Here is a 16964-nt window from a genome sequence, read left to right on the forward strand (position 1 = left end):
TATTGTTTACTCGTGAAACAATAATCATGGTCAAGAAGTCCGTTTGATATTCGTAGAACCGCGAATATCGCTTTTTTAATCTTCACTTCTCTCTCGCTTCGGCAAATTAGGACGTCAGAAATGTTGACCGAATTCAGGCAGCATTCTTACAGGATCCTTGCAGATGAAGGCCATTGCAGCCAGTTGCACGATCGATCAATCAATCGTTAATCAGACCATCGCAGAATTTCCAATTTCAGTTTATAATGAATCGCTGATTATCGTGGCCATCGTCTAATCCAACCATTTTCAACGTTTTCGCGTATCTCATACAAAATATATTACAGGGTTCATTTTTTACTGTTTGAAAAACTAGCCCAACTTGCATCACCGAAGTTTGTAGCAATAAATTTTTTTGCGTCTAACAATTCCGCAGTTGGCTGTTCTCGTATTTTATCCGAAAGATTGATCGTCTCGGTGAAATTTGGATAACAGTTTTTGTTACCGAAATAGGAGCGTCGCATCACCTTAATTTTCCGTGTTTCGTTTTCGGTACTGATTTTTATGAACAATGATTAATTCTACCACGATAAGAAAAAAGTAAACCGATATATGTATGTAAGTCCGTAAGGTGTACACATAAAAACAAATAAACAATATTGCAATAATTGGTAGCGACCTATAAATGTTTTCCTACTCCGTCCAGGTTTTACGACAATTTAATTTTCTTCAGTATTTGTCACAAATTTTTGCGAATGGCAACTTAAAAACTAAAAAATTGTTGATAATAAAATTAACCATCCTGTTATAGCAATAACCAGAATAACGCGTGCAAAACTCTTGGCTAAACAGATAAATTTATTTCGCTATCAATTGAATCGTACAGTCATTTTGTGGCGTATGAGTGAAAGAATGGGAAATACCAAGTTTTTTTCCGGTTTGATAAACTTCAAAAGAAATGCTGCAAACGTAATGCGGTGAATAAAAACTTCCATACTATTCTCAGAGAATATTCCAGCATTGCGATAACGAAACTGCAAAGTTGAATCCTCTTCAACTCACAGATATGTAGAAAGAGTAGTTGTTACGATTTTTTGCGTGTTGGTCGAACTGTTTTCAAAATAATATTCCGCTTGTAAACTATGCTAGAGGTAGAAGAGCAATTATTATTTTTCGACAATAATTTTGCAATCCGCCGAGATAAACATTCTTGGGATTTCCAAGGATCGACCGGTTCATGGAAGTAACAGATCGTCAAGTTTGCCGCACGTTTCTTTCTCTCATTTGTTGGTAAAGGTTTAGCAATCTGGTGAATAAAAATAACAATGTCACACTCAGAAATAAATGTAGTCGTTTTGACCAAAATTTGATCCTGGAAACGAAGTCTTAGGGTTAATATACACCAGACCAAACGTTATTTTCACGTAACTAAAAAGTTTTGTTGATTTTGTAGTGCGCAGAAAACAAAATGGTTTAGTAACGTCTAAGAAAAGGTTTGGCATCACAATACCATAGATTCTGTTGCGGTTGCGAAATCAGATCCGCGCAGTGAAATCATTTTGTAAAGATTGAGAAATGATTGTTTTATTGTTGTACCTGAAAAAATTATCGTTTGATTGTAATTTACGCTGCACGAATCAAGCGCCGCATCAAACAAGGACGAAGAAATATGCGATTGAGAATCGACTGGCTGATTCAATTGTATCGGACCACGAATGATTTAGTTCTGCCGATTATACTTGACCGATGCCTGGAACTCCTCCTAATAACTGCTAATCTTACTTCTCTCGCGTGAAAGGATTTTCAACGCGTCACAGAAAGTATTTTTCCACCTCAACAAAATATTTTTTAGACCTACGATGTAACGTATTATTCGATGGCGTTAATCGATTTCGTAAATTTGACGAATCTTTATCCACCGAATAGATTTAGTGAATTGCATGAAGCGATTCAGTTGAATCTAACCGAGGATATACAATATTTTGATGATATCATGAGAAAAGTATCATTTCGTTAAATCGTCTAAATTAAATTTCATATTTCGTATTTACCAGTATATTTTTTTCAATTAAAAATTGATTCCGCCTATTTTGTTCACGAAACAATAATATTTCACATCGTTCAACAAATCGAAATCTAGATTTCTTACCCAATAAGTATACCATGTTCATTAAAATTCGTTCGAAGTAATTATTTGACTAATTTTGATATCTCAATACAAAAATATCCTGTCTTCTCAAAAAAATTCCACAAAATTCGTCTAGAAATCGATATTTTTAAACAAACAAGAACTTTTCTCTGTAGTCTCTCACTTCGAAGAGGCGAATATTAAGGCTTAAAAATTGAGAGGAAAATTTATTCCAGGTCTCTTTTATCAAAAGATTGCAAATAGTAGAGTCAATTGCCGTGTGCATAAAAATTACCGACATGCTTCGAAAACTTTCGGCGAACTTGTCCAGGACAATCTATAATATACGGGATAGTATTACACCGTCTAGAAAAAGCAGCGCACGGAAAAAATTATCGCGGAAGCCAGATATGTGTACGTGTACCAGCAAACTATACTCAACCAGATCCAGAGACACGTATCAGGTTTTGTGGTGAGCCATATCCCGTACACAAGAGTTTTTTCTTCCTCTCGCCACAGATTATTACGGTGTATAACGTCGCACGTGATTGCGAAAAAGGTGTTAACAATTTTTTTTCCTCGTTGTTTTTTTTTTTTTTATATTTATATTCACTCGACGTTTACCAGCAGCACGTTTTTAGCATTTAATGAATGATAGGATAACGGGATTGATCTAATTGTAAGCCCAGGAAGAAGTAAAAGTATGCGTGGAAATCATTTTGAATAAAATCTTGAGCGAAAAAGTGAGTCTCGGTGAGAATATCGAAAAATCCGCGATGGGATGAAAATTTGTAAAAATTGAATCGTTACCACACTGAGAGAAATTTTTATTTCCGGTTACCGCTCGGTCATTGAATATTTTCATTTTTTACCACAATCGACAAAATATAGTTCTGGGTAGAAAATGAAAATTTGTTTTCTAGCCGTTATAATATTCGATAGATATTCGAACAGTTTTTTCTTTAACGATACCTGTTTTACTCAATATTTCTAGTTACAGTAACAAACGAAATTTTTCTCAATGCAAGTTGATGAGATAATTCGTTTTGAATAATAATATTGTAATAAAGTTGTTGCTAAATTGTTTGAATAAAAATTTGTGCAACAAATCTCTGGTGACATTTTTTTTATTCCGTATAAAATGAATTCATTGATTTTTATGAATACCTATGAATTTTTAGAATTTCCGGCGATTTTGAATAATTCCATTTTCCAAAATTTTCTAACGCTTTATTATTTATGAAACTGTTCGTTCAATGTCTCTAAAAATTCTTTAGTGTAATGTTTACAAAAACCTATCCAAAAATTCAGGACCTTCGATCAATCTATCAAAATTTTTGAAATTCTCGAACACGGCTGTTTCAAAATCGCCGAAAATTCCAAAAAAATTCACAGGTATTCAAAATAATCGATAAATTTATTTTATACGGAATAAAAAAAATTCCGCCAGAGATTTGTTGCACAAATGTTTGTTTCAACAATTTATCAACAACGTTGTATCATTGTTATTATTAAAAACGAATTATCCTATCAACTTTGTTACGATTGATTTGGATTCTTATCTCATCGAGACGGACTTTTGGTTCGGAATATACGTTCCATCACACCTGAAGGAGCCCGAGTAAGATATTTTCTATCTTTGCCCTCTTAACCTAACGACGATGATGATCGGACCAAAAGTTATTATACAACAACAGTTGTCGATTTAAATTTATACGTCGGTATGTTACACAGAGACAGGAACGAATTGGTGGTATGCAAACCAGTTTACAAACGATGCGATGGATCAGAGATAATACCGCGGTGTTCAAAGATCCTGACACTAGCTGTCGGACGTTAAATCGCTGTGGAACAAGTCAATGAGATCACGCTTGAGAATCAATTAAAGTTGTACGCCAAGCCTCCATAATAAAACCGGAATAACAGCTGAAATGTTATTTTCGTTGGTATATTCAACTTTCAATGCCGACAGGCAAACTCAGTCAAGCTGTCCGCTTGCCTCGTCGAACGAAATCAACATAAACGGGAAATTTGTACTTCAGCTTGTTCTGTAAAATAAAACATACGCTCGTAAGCGCGAATAAAAATTCCTTCCGAAGAAACCGGCTGTCATTTGGAATAAATAAGTGTGCAGACTGGCTCTGGTGTATCTTCCTGATCTTGGAATTCTGAGAACGGAATTTAACTTTTCACGAATCGCGTGTAACGGCGAGAAGATGAAGAGGATTAATCGTCCTGTACTGCTCACGACCTTCCAACCTTTTTAAAGGGTTATACCCGGTCAGGAGGGCGAAAACAAGCGATTTTTGAAGGATTTTTCACGAAGAGACGTTTCAATTTATTAATATAAAAATTTATGTACGTATTTTGGTAGCATTGACGTTCGGTGTGATATTTTTTAATTGTAAAAATAATTAATTTCAAAGCTGCTCCAATAGAGTCTCTTCGATTCTCATAATCGGATTTAAGCTTCGACACTTAACGCTACGAGTTTTTTTCTCGCCATTTTGCGCAAACCTCAACGCTAGACTTCAGTACCTACGGTATGAAATATTCAGGTCGAATCGGTTGAAAAGCGAAAGGTAGGCGTGCAATATTGTACACGGTACATAATTGGAGGTTAATAAAAATTTCCGATCGTTTTTACAACTCAGGGTGATTATCAATATCGTACGTGAGTGAACGTCGAGTTGTAAAATTCAGTAGACTTTCACCCTTTGCTCCATTCTTTGAACGGACGATCGAAAGGTGCCGCAATTACTACTTTGCTCCGAATTACAACCGACACGAATGTCATTCGTTGATATCTGGACACGAACACGAGGTTGTGCAAGATTCGATCTGTCGCCTTTCTTTCCATCGCAAGGTCTGCTAGACTTTATTTTAAATATGCTGTTACAAGGGATTAAATCATCCGTTTCGCCCCGCCTTACACGGAGAAGAATTTTTACTTCCGGTTACCGGTCAGTTCTTAACTAATTTCATTTATTAACGCAATCGAAAAATATAGTTCTGGGTAGAAAATGAAAATCAGTTTTCTAGCCGTTACCGGAAATTTTTTCAACGATACCTGCTTCACTGAAATTTTCTGGTCATTGTAACAAATGAAATTTTTCTCAGTGTGTAATCCACACCCAACGTCCAGATCGTTGGAATACCTATACGTAGGAAGACCTCGACTGCGTTTCATCGATTGTGCTTTCAACGAGGCGTGGGTTGGTGGTTCTTGAGGGTGTGCACTTTGTGACGAGTGAGTCCTTCTGAACCTGCACTCCAAGTCATTAAAAGTCATTCCGAGTCACTCCATCTCGAAGCGAAATTCAAGCCTCGAGACATCGGAGGGTGTTGAATAATTTGACAAAACCAGAACCGCAATTTAGCAATAATTAGCGTTCAAGTTTATCGACCGAAATCGATGCCGGAATATGGATAAGCGGAAAATTTAACCGCACGTTTCGTTTCTTATACGATAAACAATAATACTCGTCCAAGATGGTTTTACGAACTCAGTGGTTCTGTTTCATCCATATTTGTGAATATCGTATCACTGTTTAAGGAATGTAAGAAGTTTTATCGGTGTTAAGGGTGAAAAAAAAAAAATGAAACGATATACGAATCGACGTTTCGGCTCTGATGGGAGGGGAGGAGGGCTCTTCAGAACTAAAACAATTCATTGAACAGAACCTTGTTTTGTCAAAAGAATTGATTTATCAGATCATGTAGTAATGAAATAAACTCGAAAGATAAAATGAAGAGGACAGAATGTGACTTGTATTCCGTTAAATGAAACCGTTCTCAGTGCCGGAAGTTAAGAAAATACATCAAGACAGGTTGAAGCGTAATTACGTTGAAATCCATCGAAACAACGGTTGCATACATTTTTCCTTACGTTCGATTTACTGAAAATTTTGCATAAATTGGCTTTTGGGATCGCTTATTACAAATCCTAACTCGAAATTCGAAAATTCAATATGACCGATCCAATATGGCGTACAAAGAAAAACAACAGGAAGAGAAACTTCGAAAAAATTCTGATAAATTTTTTGGCGTGTATTAGGCTTGTGTAGAAATTATCATTCGGATTTTCATGAGGGATTAGTAGAAAATCTATTTTTTTTTTTTGTGGCAAAGTTCAAAAACCGACCATTAGTTTACGTGTGCTAATTTTTCAATAAATAAATAAGTAAATTTAACATTTTTTTCAGACTTATAAATATTTCGGAGACTATGTAAAACCGAAAAACTCGGCAGTCTTAAAAATTTTTATTCATCTGCTTCTTTAGGGATTATTTTATCAGAGTGTAATTAAACGAAAGCGTTTCTACACACTTAAAATCTTCCTTCGTACATTTCACACAGGCGAAAAGAAAATCCCACCATCAAATTATATCAAGAATCTTTGAAAATTCATCCAAGATTCTTTGAAATTGCAAAATATATATTCTCAGTACCATGTCTCAGACTTAATATTTTACAACAACAAAATCTGTTCGATTGTGCAGGTATTGATATTTTTTTTTTCTTTTTCTTCTCCAGGTGTCCTGGCCTTCATAAATTGCTGGGACGTTCAATGGGCAACGAGAGTTCAGGACATCTTCACGTACGCGAAGCTCTTGGCCTTGTTCATAATCATCGTCACTGGATTCTGGCAGCTGTGCAACGGTAATGATTCCAAATTTCGATGACAGTTATTTAACATATCCGATATGTCAAATGATCCAAGCCGATATGAAATTGCGTGAAAGTGTTTCGATACCGGAACACGTACCTACGTATTTCGGTATTTGGTACGAGTATGAGTTGCGTGTACGTTTAATCACGCTAGGCAGTGATTGGCGATATCACAGCGTTTATAATTAATTGATAAATAATCTATTAATGGTCGTCGAAGTCAAGTGTGACGTGTGACACGCCGAAAATGAGGTTGAGGACATTGGGAATGTATCCACCTTAATTTAGAAAGTGCAATGTCATGTAATCGACGTTGATATATTATTATTGGAGGAGGATCGAATCTACAGAAATCGGTTCTACAGAGCTAGTATTTTACAGAATATGTTCTGAATACTCGTTTTTTACAGAAACATTTTTCTACAGAGTATTTTTCTACAGAAAAGAATTCGAGATTCACACCAGAAATAATCCTGCATAAATTATTCTACCCAAGAATTGTTCTACAGAATATTTTTCTACAGATAGATTTTTCTACAGAACACTTTTCTACCGAAAAAAATTCGAAATCACATCGGAAATACTCCTGCATGAATTATTCTACTCTACAACAATTTTCTGTAGAACAATTTTTCCGTAGAATTCATTAATTATTCTACAGTATAAAAATTTCTGTAGAACAATTTTTCTGTAGAATTCGTTAATTATCCTACAGTAAACAAATTTCTTGTAGAACAACTTTTTCTGTAGAATAAATGATCGAGGATTATTTCATATGCGAATCTCGAATTATTTTCTGTAGAAAAATATTTTGCCGACCAATTTTCCTGTAGAATAATTCATGGAGAATTATTTCTGATTTTCTGCAGAAACGAGTCTGTAGAAAATATTCTGTAGAACATTTGATTTGTAGAACAGATTTCTGTAGAACCGAACGGCAATGTTATCATTAGAAGCATCTTCTGAGTTTGTAGGGATAGTTTAAACTTGCAGTAAAAACTAGACCCTCAAAATAGGTACTATATTCTTGACCCGAGGTCAGCTGGAAGTCAATTAATCATAACCGGTCAATTGACTCTGCTTGTGTTATTCTTTCGGCTGATTAAGGAGGACTTTACTTCGCAGTTCATTAGCTCGCTTTTAATTTTACGGATTAGTCACTTAGTACCATTTTTCCGCCATCGAATGACTTTGAATCTAACGTGAAGCTATGCAATTTGAATCATACTAGTCCGATCGAAATAGGTCGGAATTGAGAATATTCGGGATATGGTTTCATTTTTGTGTAAATGAGTTGATCGTCGCGTAGAGGTAAATTCTACATCGAATTTTGTCTTCTTTTGTCGGAAACGGAGTCGAATTAATAAATTAGGAAAAAATAAATTATTTCATCGTAATTCCCAAGATTCTGTCATTAAGTAGAATTTCTATGTTCTTAATTCTTTAATCGGACTCAGTTTCCGACATGAGGACATAATTCGGTGTCGAATTTTCCTCCCTGCACGATGTTCAAGTTATTTTTCATCTATCGATGACAGTTTTTGGGGAAACCCCCCCACCCCAAGAAGCGTCAAATTTTGCTGGTTTCTCGAAACGTCGTTTATTCAGCTCAAAAATGATTTAAGATATCAGTTCCTGAGGGACGAAAATCTCTGTACACAAAAACGCAGCCATATCCCGAATAATTTTTAATTCAGACCCATTTTTACTGCACTAATACCTTGATTATTCAATAATATCTCAAGTAATTTTAGAACATTTTGTAAAGCGATCGATGGATCACGATGCATGAAAATTTCGATGTAAGTTGCTGCGTTTTGCAGGCAAAAAAAAAAATCATCGGTGACTGTTTTTATTGATCGAGAGCAACTTTTTTTTTGTTTTTATTTCTTTACTCGCGACTTAGCAGCGTGTGAAGGATATCACGGATAAACGATGCAATGCGCGTAGCGTAGACCGGAACAGAATGAATAGTTCAGGATTAGCCGACACAGACTGCGACACAATTACTCAGCCGTTTGAACTCTCAATGAGATGAAACCGGTCTGAGAATAGCCGTTAAGGATATAGCTGTTGAAAAGCATGCAGATAAAATACGGGGGAAAAAAACAAAGCGACTAAAAGTTTTAAAAAAATGGTGAGAGTTATCATTAAACACGAGAGAAATATAAGGTATCCTTGTTCCAGCTGTTTATTTTTATCGAAGAAAAAGGAAGCTTGAACAGAATAAATCAACGCATGTATCAAATAGATTGATAAATAAGAAAATCGAAAACGTTACTCGATACAGGAACGAAATTTTTTTTACCGTCAAGTCTTTCTTATGCCTGAGTGTGTGATCCGTTGAGGAGTCTTTTTATTAAGACAATTGGAAATTCATTAAAAAGATTCGATTTTAATTACGTTGAATAAATTTGGGTTTTACTTGAAATCCCCGCCTAAGTCATTATATTAATTGTTATAAAAAATTTTCTGCTCAAATGAAACTAAGATTCCACGTTAATAATGATAGCTTGGATCCAAAACTATCAGCGGTCTTGAAACTCACGTAAATATAATATGAAAATTTTTTTGATATTGTCTCCGAAGCATATCCTTCGAACAGAATCGTCCTGAACATCCAATAAGGAGTTAATTGATTACGATTACCTCTTGACGCGAGTCGTTGTTCGGACTTATTGGCGAATCATATTGGCAACCCCTTTTTGCTAACACGTCGAATTCCATGTTCAGTTTTTTATTACTCAACTGCAGCAACACGCAAACCCAACCTTTGCGAATCGACGGTTCATTTTTGCTGAGTTCATCGTTCATTTTGAAAATCATAGCCGCTCCATTGTCGGTGTTCGTTGTGTCTGTACTCGACATCAAACAAAGAGCGACTGATCACACGGTTCGAAAATTTAACGTGGGCTGAATTGCAGTGCCTGTAAAAGATTTAAAAAAATAAAAAATAAAACAAAAAAAAAACCGCCAAACATCGATCGTCTGATAAATTTGTAATTATTTCTTTTCTAAGACTTCTATAGCTGCAATGTTTTTTTTTTTTTTTTCTACTTATTACTTTACATGTGGCCGGCTTGCGTCAGGCAATCAGAATCGCCTTTCACCACGAATTAGGTAAAAAAAAAATTCCGTTACGTCGCTGCAATTTCTCGGACGTCTGTATTAGGGCTGTGCGATTTTTTTTTCGATCAATCGTTTCTCAGATTAATGATTAATCGGCGATTTTTGGTGGTTGTTTTTTCAACGAATCGGTGGTTTCAATTAATCGTTTTTTCTATTAATCGATCGATCCCAGTTGCGTCGTAAGAATTGTACAAGTCGGTAAATATGTGAATCAAAGCCATAATCTGAAAAACGATGAATCGAAATCGTCGATTAATCGATGAATCGGAAAAACGATTAATCGACTGATTAAAAAACGATCAATCGACTAAAGGAAAAAAACGATTAATCAAAACGGCCCATCGATCGATTAATGCGCACAACACTAGTTTGTATAATAGCTGAAAAATCTTTTTATCATTCGTCACGTTGTTCTTACAATGAGAGAAATATTTAGTTCCGGTTATCGCTCAGTCCTCGACTATTTTCATTTTTTACCACAATCGAAAAACATACTTCTAGGTACAAAATGAAAATTAGTTTTCTACCTGTTACCGGAAACTCCGGTATCCGTTGCTATTCTTTCTCATTACGATCGCTGTTGCTAGATTTTCTTGCAACTGTCGCGAAAATTTAACGCTCGTTCAAGAATAAATTGACGGTAAAGCCTTGTTTGACTAAAAAAGTAGAGTAAACCTCAGAAACTGATTTTGCGTTGCAATGACTAAAAAAGTATCGACGATATCGCAAAATGTTTACGCGTACCTCGTTTTTCGTAATTCCAACAATATTCGAACACTTTTTTTTTAACGACACCCGTTTCACTTAATTTTTCCAATCACCGTAACAAATGAAATATTTCTCAGCGTAGCCATTTCTTATCCCGTTTCCCCCTGTAATACTTAAATCCAATTAGCGATAGTGTGTCAAAGGACCTCCTACGCTCATAAGCAGAACTATTAGTGCCGGTAGGACAGACGAGGGCAGGCAGACGAGACCTCTTCTTTAGTCAGCGCCTCTTGCCGGACGAACCAATTTGCCCAATCAAAAAGGTGGTTAAATATGTATATATACTTATAATACGCGCTGCTCGCGAATGAAAAGAATCGTGAAATTGGCCCAATCAGTAACGTACGTAAATGGATCCGTAATGGCAAAGCTCCTCGTCTCCGTCGTCTTAGACAGACTGATGTAACAACTCGGATCTCGGATCGATCTTAATCGCCGAGTTGATATCCATCATCAAAAATAATAGAAACACGACTCGATTGAATCGGCAAAAATGAATCTATTAATCGATTGTTTCGTACTTTTTTGAGACGGTGCACATAAAACCAAAATTTCGTAAATCTCAGTACGTAGTATTAATAGCTTAGTGAAAATATTCATTTATCTTTCACTTGTTGTATGAAACAGGTAATTAGGAAGGTAAGATAATGGTAATAAGTGATACTTTAATCACACAAATTGACATTGTATTGCATCGTTCATGGGAGTGATAAACAAAAACCGATTGTGAGGAAAAATAATCGAGTTTGAAGTATAATCGATTCGATCGAAAATTGTGATTATTTTTAATGTTACCAACTCAATTTATTATTCGGTACCGGATTCATGGATCATTAACTGACTTTCCGAAAACCGTAGAAGCCTATCGTTTACTGAGTATTGTCGGTAAACTTTCGGCAACAAACCGAATTCGACAAATGTTTATCATAAATTCATATGGAATTTTTTAAAACATTATCAAGTTCTTGTCAAGCACGAGCTGTTGGTCTGCCGTGTCGTTACAATAATCAAAAAGTGATTAATGATGTAAACGACTTTAAGATATTCCCGGCTAGTTATGAAATGTATGTATCGTTATAAAAATACTTGACGTAATTTTTATTATTATTACTTCTTCAACGATCAATATTTTGACTCTATGCTTGAAAGTTCAGGGTTGAAATATCATACGAATTACGTTACCGAAAATTACTAAAGATAAAGAAGGCAATTGTAGAAATTTGGTGTTCAATTAATTCGATCAATTATGAATTAATCTTTTGCTTTTACCATTTTTACTGTTGCTGTACATGACATACTAAAATTAGTATTTAAAACGTTACGATTTTCTACCGATTCGGTTAAGTTTCCCCGCTAAATTTACATCGGTATTTGATATTCATGGCAATGATAAAAATAAACAGAATACATCGTAAAGATAAAATTAATGATTATAACGAATAATCTGATGAGAGGTTAATAAAATATCGAATAAAATTTACCGATATTTAGAATTGATCGACGCGAGTTATGTTGAATATTCAAATCTGAACAAATCTGAAGGCCGAAGAGCGTCGTGTATACAAGAATAATAAGAAACAAAAAAAAAACCGCAACAAAAAAAGAAAGAAAAAACAACTTTTAGGCACCGACGTCGAGTTACGTCATGACGCGAATGAATGATTATAAAACTATTACCGAACACATCAGCTAAAGACCAATCAACGATAATGAAAACATGATAATACGTTATCTATTTGTATATTGAAAAAGGCGTGAAGTGTGATCGAAATAGATTATTGCTCAAGCTGTCACTTCTTATCGAAACGTTTATTTATGATCGTCCTCTGCATGATGAAACATTGTAAAAAAGCTGCGCTAAATAACAACGACAACAACAATAATAATAATAATGTTCATTTTACAGGAAAAACGGAGTACTTCACTTTCGAGGATACGAAGATGGAAGTTACATCGATAGCTCAGAGCTTCTACCAGGGACTCTTCGCATACAACGGATGGAACTACCTCAATTTCATCATCGAAGAGCTCAAGGATCCGGTGAAGTGAGCACAACCTGATTTTGGAATTTCAATGCTTTTTAAGAGAGGATTGAGTGTCTGTGCAGTATGTGTATGAATATACCATATGTCAGAATGAGAATAGTCGAGTAATGCGTGGGTTTTGCGTATGCATGTATTATAGACTTGCATAGGGGGAATTCCATGCGAAACCGACCAATGTCTGAAAAGTTCGGAGAAAATTTCAAACAAAATCAGATACGGCCGGGGGTCAGACGTTGGTCAAGTTCGCATGAAATCTCAAAAAGGTATAAGCGAAAATTTGGTAACTCGAGGTATTAGGATACCTGGGCTACGCAAGAAGTTTGACCCCTCCTCATTTCGCGCCGCCCTTTGCTAGGGCGATTTCAAGATCAAGGGCGTCATTTTTTTTTTTTTTTTTTTAAACACGAACACCCGTTATATTGTTGTAAGGTTATTAGATAGAAATTGCGACAGCATGTGACAAGATGTGGTAGAATTAAGAAACGAGACGCACTGTAACTTGTTAAAAATTGTCAAGAAATGGATGGAAAGTGAAGAATGGTTTTGATTGTAGCGAACAATAAAAGTATAATTCATTGTATGAACTTGACTTTGAGATTAGAAAACAGTAAGGCCTGTACGTTTTGTAGTTTTGCATATTTAGCTGCATTCTGAGTGACGAGTTGTCTGAATTCATCATTCTGTTCATCGGATGATGTACGTCTTCTGATGTACCATTGTATGTTCTGATACTTGTGAAATTTCGTCAATATTTTGGAAAAATCCACCGCAAATAGCGGATCAGAATATTGACGCAAAAGACACGAGAATGAGCATCGCAATTTGTTTGTATATTCTTTGTATAGTCTCAGTTGCTATTGGTCTTATTTGTACTGTTTACGAAAGAAAAATAAAATATTTTCTGCATATCTGTGTTGCTTTGGGTTCGATTAGTCCTAAAGAATCATACAATTGTTTTTTAGAAGTAACATTTTTCGTATAAATAAAAGTAAGGGTAACCCCTTTGGATTTTTGGGGAAATAAGCGAAGTTGATGAGATTGATTTGTACATGCACTATATCGACGTTTCGTTGCCAGCGAAATCGACTGCGTGCAATCCAAGTAAGCTACGAGCAACGGATCCAGAGTTACAGCTGAAATCGGAAACTTTCCTTCGGAATTTCTCCCCTGTTGGCGCTACGCTCTTTTTAATGCCCTTCCTAAGTTTAAGCAGACGTTTCAGCCAAAAAACTCATGGATTTTTTCATGATTTTTGTGCCGTTGCTCCTACGCTGTATTTGCTGCCTTTTCTGCATTCAGGAAATCACGTTGTATTGAAAGAGTCAGGCTAATGAGACCTGAAGGCGAGAATTGTCTGCTCAGAAAGTAAGGCTTTCCTCTTCGAATTCAATCCGTCGTTGTTTTTGATCGACCTTCTACGCTGAGACGTATTCCTGATACGAGGTGTCGTTTCAAACTGATATTTCTCCGATTCACTTGAGCCTAAAAACGAGTACCATACAAGAAAGAAATCACATGCCCTCTCAATCATGCACGCATACCTTCAGTCATACAGCGTCGACATCACATGCAGTCAATCAATGTGTCCCTGTTTTTAGAAGAGCTCCTCGGTTTTTCTGCGCTCCTGATACCCGGAGCATGCATGCCTTCAGTTATACAGCGTCGACATCACATGCAGTCAATCAATCAATCAATGTGTCCCTGTTTTTGGAAGAGCTCCTTGGTTCTCCTGTGCTCCTGATACCAGGAGTCATTTTCGCTGAAATTCCTCCGATTCGCTTAGTTCTAAGAGAAATTGGCGGGAAAATTAGCGATCACATGCCCTCTCAATCAAGCAGGCATGCCTTCAGTCACACAGCGTCAATATCATATGCAGTCAATCAATGTGTCCCTGTTTTGAAAGAGCTCCTCGGTTTTTCTGCGCTCCTGATACCAGGAGTCATTTTTGCTGAAATTTCTCCGATTTGCTTAGTTCTAAGAGAAATTGGCGGGAAAATTAGCGATCACATGCCCTCTCAATCAAGCAGGCATGCCTTCAGTCACACAGCGTCGACATCACATGCAGTCAATCAATCAATCAATGTGTCCCTGTTTTTAGATGAGCTCCTCGGTTCTCCTGTGCTCCTGATACCAGGAGTCATTTTTGCTGAAATTTCTCCGATTTGCTTAGTTCTAAGAGAAATTGGCGGGAAAATTAGCGATCACATGCCCTCTCAATCAAGCAGGCATGCCTTCAGTCACACAGCGTCAATATCATATGCAGTCAATCAATGTGTCCCTGTTTTGGAAGAGCTCCTCGGTTTTTCTGCGCTCCTGATACCAGGAGTCATTTTTGCTGAAATTTCTCCGATTTGCTTAGTTCTAAGAGAAATTGGCGGGAAAATTAGCGATCACATGCCCTCTCAATCAAGCAGGCATGCCTTCAGTCACACAGCGTCAATATCATATGCAGTCAATCAATGTGTCCCTGTTTTGGAAGAGCTCCTCGGTTTTTCTGCGCTCCTGATACCAGGAGTCATTTTTGCTGAAATTTCTCCGATTTGCTTAGTTCTGAGAGAAAATGGCGGGAAAATTAGCGATCACATGCCCTCTCAATCAAGCAGGCATGCCTTCAGTCACACAGCGTCAATATCATATGCAGTCAATCAATGTGTCCCTGTTTTTAGAAGAGCTCCTCGGTTCTCCTGTGCTCCTGATACCAGGAGTCATTTTTGCTGAAATTTCTCCGATTTGCTTAGTTCTAAGAGAAAATGGCGGGAAAATTAGCGATCACATGCCCTCTCAATCAAGCAGGCATGCCTTCAGTCACACAGCGTCAATATCATATGCAGTCAATCAATGTGTCCCTGTTTTGGAAGAGCTCCTCGGTTTTTCTGCGCTCCTGATACCAGGAGTCATTTTTGCTGAAATTTCTCCGATTTGCTTAGTTCTGAGAGAAAATGGCGGGAAAATTAGCGATCACATGCCCTCTCAATCAAGCAGGCATGCCTTCAGTCACACAGCGTCAATATCATATGCAGTCAATCAATGTGTCCCTGTTTTGGAAGAGCTCCTCGGTTTTTCTGCGCTCCTGATACCAGGAGTCATTTTTGCTGAAATTTCTCCGATTTGCTTAGTTCTAAGAGAAATTGGCGGGAAAATTAGCGATCACATGCCCTCTCAATCAAGCAGGCATGCCTTCAGTCACACAGCGTCAATATCATATGCAGTCAATCAATGTGTCCCTGTTTTTAGAAGAGCTCCTCGGTTCTCCTGTGCTCCTGATACCAGGAGTCATTTTTGCTGAAATTTCTCCGATTTGCTTAGTTCTAAGAGAAAATGGCGGGAAAATTAGCGATCACATGCCCTCTCAATCAAGCAGGCATGCCTTCAGTCACACAGCGTCAATATCATATGCAGTCAATCAATGTGTCCCTGTTTTGGAAGAGCTCCTCGGTTTTTCTGCGCTCCTGATACCAGGAGTCATTTTTGCTGAAATTTCTCCGATTTGCTTAGTTCTGAGAGAAAATGGCGGGAAAATTAGCGATCACATGCCCTCTCAATCAAGCAGGCATGCCTTCAGTCACACAGCGTCAATATCATATGCAGTCAATCAATGTGTCCCTGTTTTGGAAGAGCTCCTCGGTTTTTCTGCGCTCCTGATACCAGGAGTCATTTTTGCTGAAATTTCTCCGATTTGCTTAGTTCTAAGAGAAATTGGCGGGAAAATTAGCGATCACATGCCCTCTCAATCAAGCAGGCATGCCTTCAGTCACACAGCGTCAATATCATATGCAGTCAATCAATGTGTCCCTGTTTTTAGAAGAGCTCCTCGGTTCTCCTGTGCTCCTGATACCAGGAGTCATTTTTGCTGAAATTTCTCCGATTTGCTTAGTTCTGAGAGAAAATGGCGGGAAAATTAGCGATCACATGCCCTCTCAATCAAGCAGGCATGCCTTCAGTCACACAGCGTCGACATCACATGCAGTCAATCAATCAATCAATGTGTCCCTGTTTTTAGAAGAGCTCCTCGGTTCTCCTGTGCTCCTGATACCAGGAGTCATTTTTGCTGAAATTTCTCCGATTTGCTTAGTTCTGAGAGAAAATGGCGGGAAAATTAGCGATCACATGCCCTCTCAATCAAGCAGGCATGCCTTCAGTCACACAGCGTCGACATCACATGCAGTCAATCAATCAATCAATGTGTCCCTGTTTTTAGAAGAGCTCCTCGGTTCTCCTGTGCTCCTGATACCAGGAGTCATTTT

General features: G+C 37.1%; 1 protein-coding gene across 2 annotated transcripts in view; it reads left to right on the forward strand.

Moving 5' to 3' along the window:
* The window catches only part of LOC124186223 (Y+L amino acid transporter 2), a 40104-nt gene that overhangs the window by 13702 nt on the left and 9438 nt on the right, over positions 1-16964 (forward strand). For both annotated transcript variants that reach the window (XM_046577735.1, XM_046577734.1), the window contains exons 4-5: positions 6644-6769; positions 12582-12720. In XM_046577735.1, the coding sequence (XP_046433691.1) occupies positions 6644-6769; positions 12582-12720 (265 nt within the window). The remainder of the gene's footprint in view (positions 1-6643; positions 6770-12581; positions 12721-16964) is intronic.

Source organism: Neodiprion fabricii, chromosome 7 (assembly GCF_021155785.1).
Source record: "Neodiprion fabricii isolate iyNeoFabr1 chromosome 7, iyNeoFabr1.1, whole genome shotgun sequence".
Classification (NCBI taxonomy): domain Eukaryota; kingdom Metazoa; phylum Arthropoda; class Insecta; order Hymenoptera; family Diprionidae; genus Neodiprion; species Neodiprion fabricii.